Below are 13,810 nucleotides of genomic sequence, written 5' to 3' on the forward strand. Positions count from 1 at the left end.
CCCCGGTCATGTACTAATTGTGGCCATGTTGACCCTCCAAACTTCCAAATCTCATCTGCCCACCTAACTTTCTGTCGCCCCCTGCTACGCTTCCCTTCCCTCGGAATCCAGTGCGTAACCCTTAATGACCACCGGTTATCTTCCCTCCTCATTACATGTCCTGCCCATGCCCATTTCTTTTTCTTGATTTCAACTAAGATGTCATTAACGCGCGTTTGTTCCCTCACCCAATCTGCTCTTTTCTTATCCCTTAATGTTACACCTATCATTCTTCTTTCCATAGCTCGTTGCGTCGTCCTCAATTTAAGTAGAACCCTTTTCGTAAGCCTCCAGGTTTCTGCCCCGTACGTGAGTACTGGTAAGACACAGCTGCTATACACTTTTCTCTTGAAGGATAATGGCAACCTACTGTTCATGATCTGCGAATGCCTGCCAAACGCACCCCAGCCCATTCTTATTCTTCTGATTATTTCATTCTCATGATCTGGGTCAGCAGTCACTACCTGTCCTAAGTAGATGTATTCTCTTACCACTTCCAGTGCCTCGCTACCTATCGTAAACTGCTGTTCCCTTCCGAGACTGTTAAACATTACTTTAGTTTTCTGCAGATTCATTTTTAGTCCCACCCTTCTGCTCTGCCTCTCCAAATCAGTGAGCATGCATTGCAGTTGGTCCCCTGAGTTACTAAGCAAGGCAATATCATCATCGAAGCGCAAGTTACTAAGGTATTCTCCATTTACTCTTATCCCTAGTTCTTCCCAATCCAGGTCTCTGAATACCTCCTGTAAACACGCTGTGAATAGATTTGGAGAGATCGTATCTCCCTGCCTGACGCCTTTCTTTATTGGGATTTTGTTGCTTTCTTTATGGAGGAGTACAGTGGCTGTGGAGCCGCTATAGATATCTTTCAGTATTTTTACATACGGCTCGTCTACACCCTGATTCCGCAATGCCTCCATGACTGCTGAGGTTTCGACTGAATCAAACGCTTTCTCGTAATCAATGAAAGCTATATATAATGGTTGGTTATATTCCGCACATTTCTCTATCACCTGATTGATAGTGTGAATATGATCTATTGTTGAGTAGCCTTTACGGAATCCTGCCTGGTCCTTTGGTTGACAGAAGTCTAAGGTGTTCCGGAGTCTATTTGCAATTACCTTAGTAAATACTTTGTAGGCAACGGACAGTAAGCTGATCGGTCTATAATTTTTCAAGTCTTTGGCGTCGCCTTTCTTATGGATTAGGATTATGTTAGCGTTCTTCCAAGATTCCGGTACGCTCGAGGTCTTGAGGCATTGTGTATACAGGGTGGCCAGTTTTTCTAGAACAATCCGCCCACCATCCTTCAGCAAATCTGCTGTTACCTGATTCTCCCCAGCTGCCTTCCCCCTTGGCATAGCTCCCAAGGCTTTCTTTACTTCTTCCGGCGTTACTTCTGGGATATCGAATTCCTCTAGATTATTCTCTCTTCCATTATCATCGTGGGTGCCACTCGTACTGTATAAATCTCTATAGAAATCCTCAGCCACTTGAACTATCTCATCCATATTAGTAACGATATTGCCGGCTTTGTCTCTTAACGCATACATCTGATTCTTGCCAATTCCTAGTTTCTTCTTCACTGCTTTTAGGCTTCCTCCATTCCTGAGAGCTTGTTCAATTCTATCCATGTTATACTTCCTTATGTCAGCTGTCTTACGCTTGTTGATTAACTTCGAAAGTTCTGCCAGTTCTATTCTAGCTGTAGGGTTAGAGGCTTTCATACATTGGCGTTTCTTGATCAGATCTTTCGTCTCCTGCGATAGCTTACTGGTATCCTGTCTAACGGAGTTACCACCGACTTCTATTGCACATTCCTTAATGATGCCCACAAGATTGTCGTTCATTGCTTCAACACTAAGGTCCTCTTCGTGACTTAAAGCCGAATACCTGTTCTGTAGCTTGATCTGGAATTCCTCTATTTTCCCTCTTAGCGCTAAGTCATTGATCGGCTTCTTATGTACCAGTTTCCTCCGTTCCCTCCTCAGGTCTAGGCTAATTCGAGTTCTTACCATCTTGTGGTCACTGCAGTGCACCTTACCGAGCACGTCCACATCTTGTATGATGCCAGGGTTAGCGCAGAGTATGAAATCTATTTCATTTCTAGTCTCGCCGTTCGGGCTCCTCCATGTCCACTTTCGGTTATTCCGCTTGCGGAAGAAGGTATTCATTATCCTCGTATTATTCTGTTCTGCAAACTCTACTAATAACTCCCCCCTGCTGTTCCTAGTGCCTATGCCATATTCCCCTACTGCCTTGTCTCCAGCATGCTTCTTGCCTACCTTGGCATTGAAATCGCCCAACAGTATAGTGTATTTTGTTTTCACTCTACCCATCGCCGATTCCACGTCTTCATAGAAGCTTTCGACTTCCTGGTCATCATGACTGGATGTAGGGGTGTAGACCTGTACAACCTTCATTTTGTACCTCTTATTAAGTTTCACAACAAGACGTGCCACCCTCTCGTTAATGCTACAGAGTTCCTGTATGTTACCAGCTATATTCTTATTAATCAGGAATCCGACTCCTAGTTCTCGTCTCTCCGCTAAGCCCCGGTAGCACAGGACGTGCCCGCTCCTTAACACTGCATATGCTTCTTTTGGCCTCCTAGCTTCACTGAGCCCTATTATATCCCATTTACTGCCCTCTAATTCTTCCAGTAGCACTGCTAGACTCGCCTCACTAGATAATGTTCTTGCGTTAAACGTTGCCAGGTTCATATTCCAATGGCGGCCTGTCCGGAGCCAGGGATTCTTAGCACCCTCTGCAGCGTCGCAGGTCTGACCGCCGCCGTGGTCAGTTGCTTCGCAGCTGCTGGGAACTGAGGGGCCGGGGTTTGATTGTTGTGTTTATATAGGAGGTTGTGGCCAAATACTGCACCGGGGTGGCCAATCCTGCTCTGGTGAGGGAGTGCGTTACCGGTTCTGGTCACCGGCATCAGGCCACACTCCAGGCATGTTTATGCAATTTTATCAACACGCGGATTTTTTTTTTTTTAATCCGGTGGGAAATTGCGCGGCACCGGGATTCGAACCACGGACCTCTTGCACGCGAGGCGGGTGTTCTACCTCTACGCCACCGCTCGGTTCACGTGGTATGTGGTATGCTCAACGACACTAATGAACGGTGCATCAGCACGACGTAATGCTTTGCTATTAAAGACATCCGAGAAAACGCCACACGTCCTAACGTATCCCCCTGCGACTATCAGAATTTAATATGAAACCGCCTCAAAAAAAAAAAAAAAGCAACAAACTCGCATCGGCACGGCAGTCGAATTCATAAACTGCTTCCGTTCCCGCGAATCTCCTGAAGTGTGCGGCATGCTGAGCTTGCTCAACGACAATAACGAACAATGCATCGGCACGATGTAATGCTTTGCCACTAAAGTCATCCGAGAAGACACCTCACTTCCATTCCCCCTGCGACTATAAAAATTTAATATGCTACCATCGCAACAAAATAGCAACAAATTCACCTTGGGCACGGCTTCTTCGCCTTGCCGGCCACGCATTCTGTCGATCGTGTTGCCAGCTCGCCTAGGGACGAACGGAGCTAACAACTTTCTTCTCGGTAGTACCTAGGCGAAGATAATACTCAAGGGCCTAAAGTCCCCACATTTCTCTCTAGCGACCACTGCTCCTCCCGCATGCGCAAGAAGAGCGGAGAAATTCAATTATGATGTGCTCGTGGTGGTACATGGCACTTAAAATGCGTAAAACAAGCACTAAGCGGTCAGCAGAAGTACTGCATGCCGCATAATCTTAATATTCGCTTTGTAGGCCTGGGAGTTTTAGCCACTCAGGCTCTTGAACCAACTTACATAGGTAGCGGAGTTCTTCAGAGCAATTACGTAGGCTCCAATCGAAACGATAAGATCCATATAAGTTGAATGCGAGACACTCGTCGATGCTATGTTGCCTGAAACAAAAAAAGTTATTGGGTTGTTGTACAGAGATAAGAACTTACTCATAGCTTTAAGCACAAACATTTTATTTGTATTCCAAGACAATATTCCTTTAATAGCACAAGACTTTGTGCTCAAAGGACGCCATAAGTATTTCTCAAGATTCATTCATTCATTCATTCATTCATTCATTCATTCATTCATTCATTCATTCATAGGAAGCTCCGGATTTCTCTTGATCATATCGTGTTTTTTAAGCATGTGCCCTCCTTAGCGAAATTGGTGGGCGCCCCTGACGGTTCTGGCCTATTTTTATGTCAGCTAGATAAGGCTGTTGCTGTTTCCTACTTGAGAATGTTTCAGGCGCATGGCCACGCCACAAAGAATAAGAAACGGTAGTTGTTAGTTCTCATAACGCCTCTAAGCTTTCGAAAAAGTTCGCCTGACTGCCATTTGCAGGTAGCAGTACATATTAAATATTATGCAGAAAGCCTGTTTGGCTGTTACCACACAATGAAAGCTGCCGACATAAATATGAATAGAATCGGTGACATCGACTTCAGCCGTCCGGCAATTACCAGCACTTTTAATTTACAAATCACGCGTTTACTCGACAAAAAAACCCATCATATTCCGCACACCTGCATATGGAATAATTCTTCCCGCCACTCCTGATTGCATTTATCGGTTAAACTTGTCCCAGATTGCTGCTACTCTTCAATTATATCATCCTCAAAGTCATCCGAATCAGTTTTGTCGCTGACCAATCCTGGAACAAGGGTTACGCGGTGGTCGGAGTAGGACTTCAATGTTGCACCAAAACGCAAGCAGCGGTGATTCAAAAACTCCAGGCAGTGTACTACATACGGCATCCTAACATTCCAGTAGTGCTGTTCCGATACACAACGTCCACGTCTTATTTTAGACCTCAGAAACTGAATCTCACCAACCAAGTGGACCACTAGCGTTTCTGATCTAACCACCTTGTGTATCGCATCGTCCAACCGCAATCACTGGATGTTGGAGAAAAAATGCAGACACATAAATGTTACGTGAAAAACTCGTAAGCCAATGGACTCATGAAAAGCTTTCCTTTTCTCTATTTTACGAATTAACCGCACGTCTGAGAAGTTTCCAGAAACGCAGAGTGTGGATCTCCTTCTTTAAATTTGAAACAATATTGTTTTTTTTTTATTCCCATGGCTAAGATTTGTAATGCCAAGCAGTGTCATGCTCATCAGAGGCATGTTACAGTAGGCGGAGAAATAGGCTTCCTGTGCCGACGGCCTCATTCATAATAAAAAATTCAAGTGTCCGATGGTGGGATCCAACCTCTGTCTCCCAACACAGCAGCATAAATGCACTATCTATTAGGCCACACTGGACGCATACTTTTCTCGTTTCTCGCCTAGTTGCTCGGATCCTCCCCGTTTAAAGCTCACTCTCGGCAAGTGCCGAGAGGAGCTTTGTCACTCATTGTCACCGATTATACATAAAATGGCGATCCGATTAAATAAACGTTCTTATCGTGCTTCTTCGCGCCAAATCCAACTAGCTTCGGGAGGTTTTTCTCATGCGCACCACGTCTCACTAGCTAGAATTCTTCCCTCGTAGCACCTAGCTCTTTCAGAGGCTGTGTCGGTCCGTAGAGCCTTCTGGATTGACCATTTTTACCACTCCTTCCCTCGTACCGGCTAACGCTACGTAAAAGCTGTTAGAGGAGCCCAGCTTTTAATGCACTGGTACTACACCAAAGTTCAGAGCATGGGCTGTAATTGTACCTGATCTGTGTACAGCTACACGTACTAGTAGTGGTATGATATTGCATTCCGAAAGCTCATACTACGCTCATCCTGCGTTGCTCCTCCAAAACTGTAACGTAACGACTCCTCAGGTGGCACGCTATCCTGAGACGCCCAACGCCTAAACCGGGTGTATCTCAGCTACGCTGTTCTTCTAAAAAATACGCGTACGAGCACCAATTGAATTCGCAGCTATACGGTGTACTTCATGTAGCTGCAGCAAATGAAGAGAAACAAGTAATGCTTACCGGCTGCTCGTGCTGCGTGCGTCCCAAATTTCCAAGCTCGGATCGGACCACGGAGGGGACTGTTCGTCGGAAGTAAAGGCGACGTGTAAGAGTCGATAAAAGGTCTTTGCATTCAGCAATAACAAACGGCGGTTTGCGCAGAATTCTGAAGCAGTTGTTTTGTTGAACGTGCCGCCCTCCGATTGGCAGTGAGTAGTCTCCCAGGAGACATTAGCTGCGGATGAAAAGCACAGTAGGAGAAGTGCACTTCACCACAAATTGCGAAGCGGTATAGAAATGTAGTACAGTGTGTGTGTGCGTGCGTGCGTGTGCGTGCTTGCGTGTGCGTGTGTGCGTGTGCGTGTGCGTGTGCGTGTGCGTGTGTGTGTGTGTGTGTGTGTGTGTGTGTGTGTGTGTCACGGTTTGCTGAAATTCATACATTACTCATGAGGTCTATGTCAGTCTATGTCATGAAGTCATGAAGTACTGAATACTGGTCTTTGAACTATTTTTATGCCTACAACGAGGTATGTATACTAGGATTGGGTGTCCCGGTCTGTAGAGTGAGCTATACTGCACACGTCGCTTACATGTCGTTTAACTAGGAAGCCTGTTGTGGGAAACATACGGCCAATTTCAAACCTCTGCAAAGTACGTACAGCTTTTCTAGAAAATTATTTCTTTTCAATCCTTGCAGAATGTTATGCAGCTGTGCAGCGGTGCAGGACATCAGTGCAAATGAGCGAAGACATTATAAGTGCAATTTGTGGAGAAACGTTCCTAGAAATTTCATAGCTTTGCAAATAATTACTGAAACCTTCTTTTCTTGTTTTGCTTTTGCCACTTTCACGTGTTATACAACGCTCGAATTGCGATTTCTTGACGTTGTTGATGAACCTACAAGCGGGATGTTGATGCGGGCCGTCTACTTTTATTCTGTGAAGCGACGATTAGCCGAGGCGGCTGGTCAGCGGTGCATGAGAGGGGGGTTCCGGCCCGGAATCATGGGGCGCTTCCCTCCTAGCTTGCGGCTGGCCGATCGTCCTTTTCTTTGGCAGCCATCGACAGCGTCGGCTACGTAGCCGCTAGAGAGCAAGCCAATCGAGGCACGTTGTCTATAATTAATGTATATGTTTCACAGCTTGTTGGTGATGTGTAGAAGAAGCAGGAAATCGGATGGTTAATTATGGCCTTTGTAATAAATACGAATGGAAGGGCGCTGGCGTCTTATGGTTGCATTTTACGAAGGACGCAAATCGTAGACCGCTGCCCTGGAAGAAGTACAAGTGTCACATAAATGAAACTCAAAATATAGGAAGATAGCTTTGCGAACGATCATTAATTAAATGTGTCTAACAATACTGCCATTGTAAGAAAATTAACAGATGCTCGACAACGTTATAGGAACATTTTATATTGTTTCCACCTGGTGGCGAGAGAACGTTATGTGGCCAACCTCACCTTTGGAAGAAATAAAGGGAGTATAAGGTGTAATTTCCGGTGGAACATTAATATTTGTGGCCTAATTACTAGCGTAGCAAATAATTACAGAAACTTGTTATTTTTGTATTTTTATGTATTATACGAGGCATATAGCAGGTTTTCTCGCTGCTTTAGATGAATAAAATTTGGCCCTTCGTTTATATTCAATAAAAAATAAGAGTATGATATGAATACTATGTTCGCATACTTCTGAATACATGGATAAATTGTGGTCATAGCAACTAATTACGTATGCCGGCCCTTATGAGCGTTAAACTTGTTCTGTTGGATACGCACATAATTTAAGCCGATGAGATGGAAACCATAAGCGCCACCAAGACTAAAGCTTTAGTGAAAATGGTAGAACATAACGACAAGTGTTCCTCGAAAATAATATGTGTGCGGATTAATTGCTGTTTTCGTTAAAAAGACATATCAGCGAGTGCTCGGAAGCGTTATAATATGAGGACAAGGTTTCAGAAAATCGACTCATATGCGGGCAACGCCTTAAAATCCGCGGTCCCTTACAGGCAACTGAAATTAGTGTTGCACCTGCTCAAAAGGAACAGCTTCACTGGAAATTGAGTTTGATTCTTCAAGTTCTTTGATTCAATCAAGAACCTTGACCATTCAAGCTTATTCGTTGAGTTGTGATTCTTCAGCAGCACAAGTCTGCTGTCTGTGCTTTTTGCCGCTACCTTTCCTCGGGCAATCCTGCGCTCCTTTCATTGTCAGTTTTTTTTTATTTATTTGTTTACTTATTATTGCAATAGCAACTCTATGGACACTCCAGACTTTTTCGCGCCGTCAACGTCGCTGTCGCCCTGATGTTCCTGCAAAGTCCAAGCACGATAACATCGTCGCCGCGCGCCGTATGCTGTATGTGCGAGCGAAGGCTAGCAGTGGTCAGCAGACAATGGCGACTCAATCTCTCAGCGCAAGCGAGCAATGCGGACAGGAAGCGCGCTATCACTCACACGAGGATAGGCTTCGATCCACCGTCGTCAGGGACTGAGACGTGTTGCGAATGAACACATCCCTGATCAAGTCACTCTATACACTTCACTGCCTTCCAGGATGAGCGCTGTCATCGCTGCCGCTGGGGACATGACGAGATACTAACTGAAGTTCGGAGCGTGACCTGTCCAATTCCCCGCCGATGGGCAGGGTCTGTCTGGTGTAGTGATTGATTGTCGAGAAACACCTCTTCCAGCTTATTGTCTTAACCTAAAACATTCCTTTATTCGTATCCGGTTTGTTTCATCGTGTTCAACCCCCATATAGTTATCATTGTTGAGGCTTTGTTTTCCTTTCGAGTCAAATAAAGAGTGAGCACGCTGCGCGCCCATCTTGGTGCGTCTTGTCGCTGCTTATTACGGTAGCGCACACAGTGAAGAAATATACGTGCATGCACTCAGTACCCCGGTCTTTCGAAAGAACAAACGATCGAAGCATGCTGTCAAAAGAAGTTTGTGAAACTCCATTATCGCCAATGAAGGCTCAGAGTTTGGCGTCGCACAACGTTTAGTAAATAATATCAGCTCAGTTCCCGCAGTACCGATGAAACCGATGCACTACCCCTGACAGCAGCACGCTTCCCGACAATGCGGCCAGCGCGCACCGCCGTAGCAGACGACGCAGATCACGACTCCGCCCCTCGAGCGTCTGCGCCTGCTCGAGCTGCTGCCACTGCACGATTCCATTGTTTGCCGCATCGCGATGCAATACGTTCCGAGTTTTCCCCTCAGTGTGAAACAGACTGTACACGCTTCTATTTGCCTTTAAGAAGATCGGTACGTTTGACGATTATTTTTATGGCTGCAATGCGGCGAAAGGGCAGCGTCTGCTTAGCCATGTAAGGGACGCTGAGCGACATCGTATGTGCCATACATATAAAATCTTTGCTACAAATCCGTGTTGTCTCTGATGGCGACAACGGACGTCCATCGACACTGTGCGGAAATAAACAAAATATATCGCTGCATAGCACAAGTACGACATGTGCACACAACTTTAACTAGTACGTCCCATACAATATAGAATAAAGGCAACAACGTAAATAGCTTGGCCATATTTAACTGTGCTCAAGAGACGGAAGTTCAAAGTATTAGTAATCATTTCTGCTTCAGCAATACGCTGGCTCGACCAAGACGCGGGCGTGTATCGTCCAGTAACTCGGTCGATCGGTGCAGTGGTGATGCAGGAATGAACTCCGGTCATGTTCAATGCATCGTGCACATATTCAATTTCTCGGCCCGCGTGAACTTCGGCCACTCCTAGCGCATAAACCAGAAGTGGTTTCCATTCTTGGGCAGCGCACACACAAACGAAACACGAGAAAGAGCACAGGGCAAGCGCTGGTCGAACAACTGAAAATTTTTATATGAATAAAAGGATTATATACCGAGTAATTATTAAATTCACGTAGGTTACACATAAAAAACGCCATACACACAGGAGTGATCAATGAACGAGCTGGCTTCGTTTGGCAGTTGTTTACTTCGTTCGGCGCACCGCAGTAATCCATGTCTTTCGTCAGAATTTTTCGTACCATTTTCTTGTGAATCGGCAGAATTTCACTGGTTACATCAACCCTTTCCTGTTTACATTGCTGTGGTGACAGTTAACAACGCAATCATAATTTCCGGTCATCCAAAGAGGCGCCGTCGCAAACGAGACGTTCCGCGCGCAGCGCGAACTGAACGCGGGCGCGATCGTGAAGGGAAGCGGCGGCGGAAACCTACACCCGCTGGAGGGGAAATCATTCCGCCAGGGGAGAAACGAGCGCTGGCCTCTAGGATGAAACTAGGCGTGCGGACGTCCATAGGCCGCGGCCGCGCGGGCGCCTTATCTTGAAAACGGTCTGCGAAGTGGACAAAATTCACTGAGTGCTTGTAGCTTCGTATGCGCTGTACCTTTAACGTACAGTTCGCGTTGAAGCGATAGGCAGCACGAAGGTCAATTTGGTCGCTGCTGCTGCCGCGCTTCCGCACTCCCGCATTTTGATAGCGACTTTCCGCGGACGTAGAGCGAGATGTATTCATATCGACCTACGCGCGCGTGCCACCATGCTTGTTAAATTACTATTTATTTATTTTATGTCATTTCAATCTCGCTACTTTCTCGCTGTACTACGTAGTGCGATGTATCTTCCAAAGAAAGGAATCCCCGAGTAGTTTTGTGGCTGGCTATTTGCACGCTGCAAGCGGCATGTCCGTGAAAAGAAGGGATACATGCGTGACGTCATCTCAATCGCGGACCAAATGGCTCCTGCGAAGAGAGCACGCCCAGGCGTTTGTGCGAATCTGCCGTTGTTTTTTGCCACTTACATCGCAGTGATACTTTTCACGGCCTTTTACACAGATACTGTTTTACACACATCAACCCCACCTTTTCAGTGTCCTACGAAATAGTGGAAATATTGACAGAAATTAGAGCTTTGTTTCTTCTGAATTTATCACTTTCTAAGAGTCATACAAAACATTTTATTAAATAACTATAAATAAAGCAGTAATAAACAACGGCATATTTTTATCGTGTGCAGCACGAATGGGGTCCTTAGCATGCGTAACTTCAAAAAGATGTTTTTGCGAAAAGCGAACGTGTACTTGTACTCACCACAGTCTGCTTCAACGGCAATATAGCGTTTTTGTTCACCTGAAGAAAGTATACACACGCCATGTTATATATACATTCCTACAAAACCCAATGAGGCTCCGTACTTGTCCGCTGTTTCAACTTACTCTCAGAATATGTGCTGTTCTCGCATATCACTGGATACAGCTGGCTACAGTTGCGCTTGTAAAACCACGGTACAAAAGCGCCGAACCACACCGTGATGCAAGGCATATTCCAGTCAATATCATCCAGGTCGAATGCAACCAAGCCGCTGAGCTCTCTGTTGCGTAGAGAGAAATGGTTCATGGTTTTATAAATTACGATACGTTGAGCAAAGAGGTTTAAAATTTGAGAAATGAAGTCCCCAGATCTGCACATAGATATACAGAATTCCACGTCTCAAAAAGCCAACAATGCGTTTCTACAACCGCGCGTCGTCCTTTTACGGATACCTTCGGTTCAACAACCCATCACTGTAACAGCGGCAACGGTGACGAGCACGTCTCAAAAATATTTTGCGTGGCCGCCTCACAAGTGTCATTAAATTGACCGAGGTCTACATAAGTTGCTTCCAAGTTGTCCTGGGCCTCCGCAATTTGCTTTCTCTGGCAACGCATTAAATGTGGCGCCCGAAGTTTTTGGAGGCCATCTCCCAACTTTGTTATGCCACTTTGTACCGCGCTTTGGGAGCCGCGGCTTTACTATTTATAATATATATATATATTGCTACGTTACACTGCAAGAAGAGAGTGACCACCACAGGAACAGAAGACGGTGACCCGCCTTTCCCTACGTGTGTTCGATTTCATTTTGGCCAAAGCTTACTACTTCCAGACTTGAAAAATTACCGCGGAAAATTCCACATACTTCCGCAAAATATATTTGGTGGAGACGCGGGGAACTTACTGACCACGCAGCTCAGCAGCATGCGCCACCTCGAGTCTACCACCAAGCCTCTGTAAGAAGACACGTCGCCGCCAGCTATGTCTGCGACCACCCAGTTTGTCGCCCTCTAACATCCCCACTTGCTCGTTGCCCGTTCAGGCATAGAGGGCGTTCAAGTGGAGAGGCTCATCTTGCACGAGCGTGTCGGCAAACAAAACCTCTGGTACCTAACCGTCATGGTGGTGAGCATCATCATCTACGTAGGCGGAACTCTTCGTGTCTAGTTTCAGAAACACGGGAACGGGCAACCCAGCAGCGAAGCCTTCAAGCAGCAGCTCCACCACTTCCTCGGCAGCCCGCCCTGTTGACAGCTTGCCACCCAGAAGCAACTGGAGGTACGTGCCCACGCGTGAACAGAGCCCTGCTTTTCCTATGTACAAAACGTGTTGTCCCTTCATTCAATAGCGGGTCAAATATCCGAGACTGACGTACACAGATGCACCGCAGAGCGCGTGTACGATCTGCTCGTCTTTAACACCATGACGAACGTTGACAGCCTGGTGAGAGAATGCGGCTGCTAATAGCAAGCAAACATCCACGGCATGTCGCATTGCTTCGCGCGTCTGCCAAACATAACTCCAACATTTACCTGTGAAAAAACCTCTTGACAACTGTCACATCTGACGACGTGACTCTTATTCCCCGACTCAAACTCAAGGCAACATATCCAGCTACTTATATATCAACGCTTTGCGAAAGCCCCACGCCAGATGTTTCGTTGATCAAAGTCGTTGTCCCGCCAGGAAGTTCACGAAAGGGGGCCTTTGGTATATAATATACTTGGGGCCATGAAAAACAGGCAAATTACAATCCAGTTCATATCAAGGAAAAGCGAATCATTGTTGGTGTGATTGTCTCGTCAACCATGTGTGTATCAAGTGTGGTTTCCGCGCGATGAATGCCATTATTATACAGCAGGACCTTATACAAAGAAATGCTTTTATTTGCAGGGAATTATATACAGTGCAATCAAGCAGATGCGCCCCTAGCTGTCGGGCGAGACAGCACCAGCAGCACCCCGGCGACACATTTCCCAGACACGTTGAGGATGTGCTCGACCTCTGCAACTGGGTAAATGACACCATGACAGAAGACGAGAAGATAGAGCACATTCTCGAAGTAATCGAGCACGGTGCATTTCAGATGTTGCTGGCCAAGAGCCTAACGAGCGTCAGCGTGCTCCTCACCCTTTGTCAGAGCTTTCATGAACTTCGCCGCCAACTCACCATCGTCCGCCTAAACATATCCGACGCTGATTCTATCTCGCTCATTGCTGTTGCTACCGGCCACCCCACCGATCCTCGCTCTTTCATCACATAAAATATTTCATCGAAGAGGTTGCCCGCCAGCTCTTGCTGCTGCGTTACAGCCAGAAGCCAGCCGCAAATTTGAGTATGGCCTTTCTAGGCTATTGCTGCTGGTCCCAACGTTCACGGACCACCTACTGTGACTGCGCCGCTATCCTATGCCGACAACCCTCCCCGTCTCTCTGACCTCTACCGCTTAAATGATAGCACAACCTCCTCTGGAATTTTTTCTTCTCATCCCCCATGCGTCCAGCCCCATCTCCCGTTCCGAGGCAGACACCACAGTTTTTTTTTTCTTCCAGCGAACACATGTCGCACACTAGGGGCGCTATAACGTAAAGCTATTCCACACTATTTTTTTCCAATTCTGCAATCAGCCCTCCGCGATTGGTCAATAACTTTTTGGGGGCCATCCCCACTTCGCCTGTCTGCAACGCGACGTCACGAAAACCGCGATATCTCCCCATCTGATACGACGTG

The 13,810-nt window shown here is 46.4% G+C and overlaps 1 protein-coding gene and 1 long non-coding RNA gene across 2 annotated transcripts in view; both read right to left on the minus strand.

Annotated features, from left to right (window-relative positions):
- The window catches only part of LOC129387584 (uncharacterized), a 38,675-nt gene extending 32,467 nt beyond the window's left edge, over positions 1-6,208 (minus strand). The window contains exons 1-2 of the long non-coding RNA XR_008614725.2: positions 6,000-6,208; positions 3,866-3,963 (exon numbers count right to left, since the gene is read on the minus strand). This is a non-coding gene — a long non-coding RNA (uncharacterized lncRNA). The remainder of the gene's footprint in view (positions 1-3,865; positions 3,964-5,999) is intronic.
- Positions 6,209-10,854: 4,646 nt separating this feature from the next.
- LOC129387566 (uncharacterized) overlaps positions 10,855-13,810 on the minus strand; it is a 31,265-nt gene continuing 28,309 nt past the window's right edge. Inside the window, exons 6-7 of the mRNA XM_055076639.1 lie at positions 11,204-11,358; positions 10,855-10,862 (exon numbers count right to left, since the gene is read on the minus strand). Of these exons, the coding sequence (XP_054932614.1) occupies positions 10,855-10,862; positions 11,204-11,358 (163 nt within the window). The remainder of the gene's footprint in view (positions 10,863-11,203; positions 11,359-13,810) is intronic.

This window comes from Dermacentor andersoni, chromosome 2 (genome assembly GCF_023375885.2).
Source record: "Dermacentor andersoni chromosome 2, qqDerAnde1_hic_scaffold, whole genome shotgun sequence".
NCBI classification, from domain to species: domain Eukaryota; kingdom Metazoa; phylum Arthropoda; class Arachnida; order Ixodida; family Ixodidae; genus Dermacentor; species Dermacentor andersoni.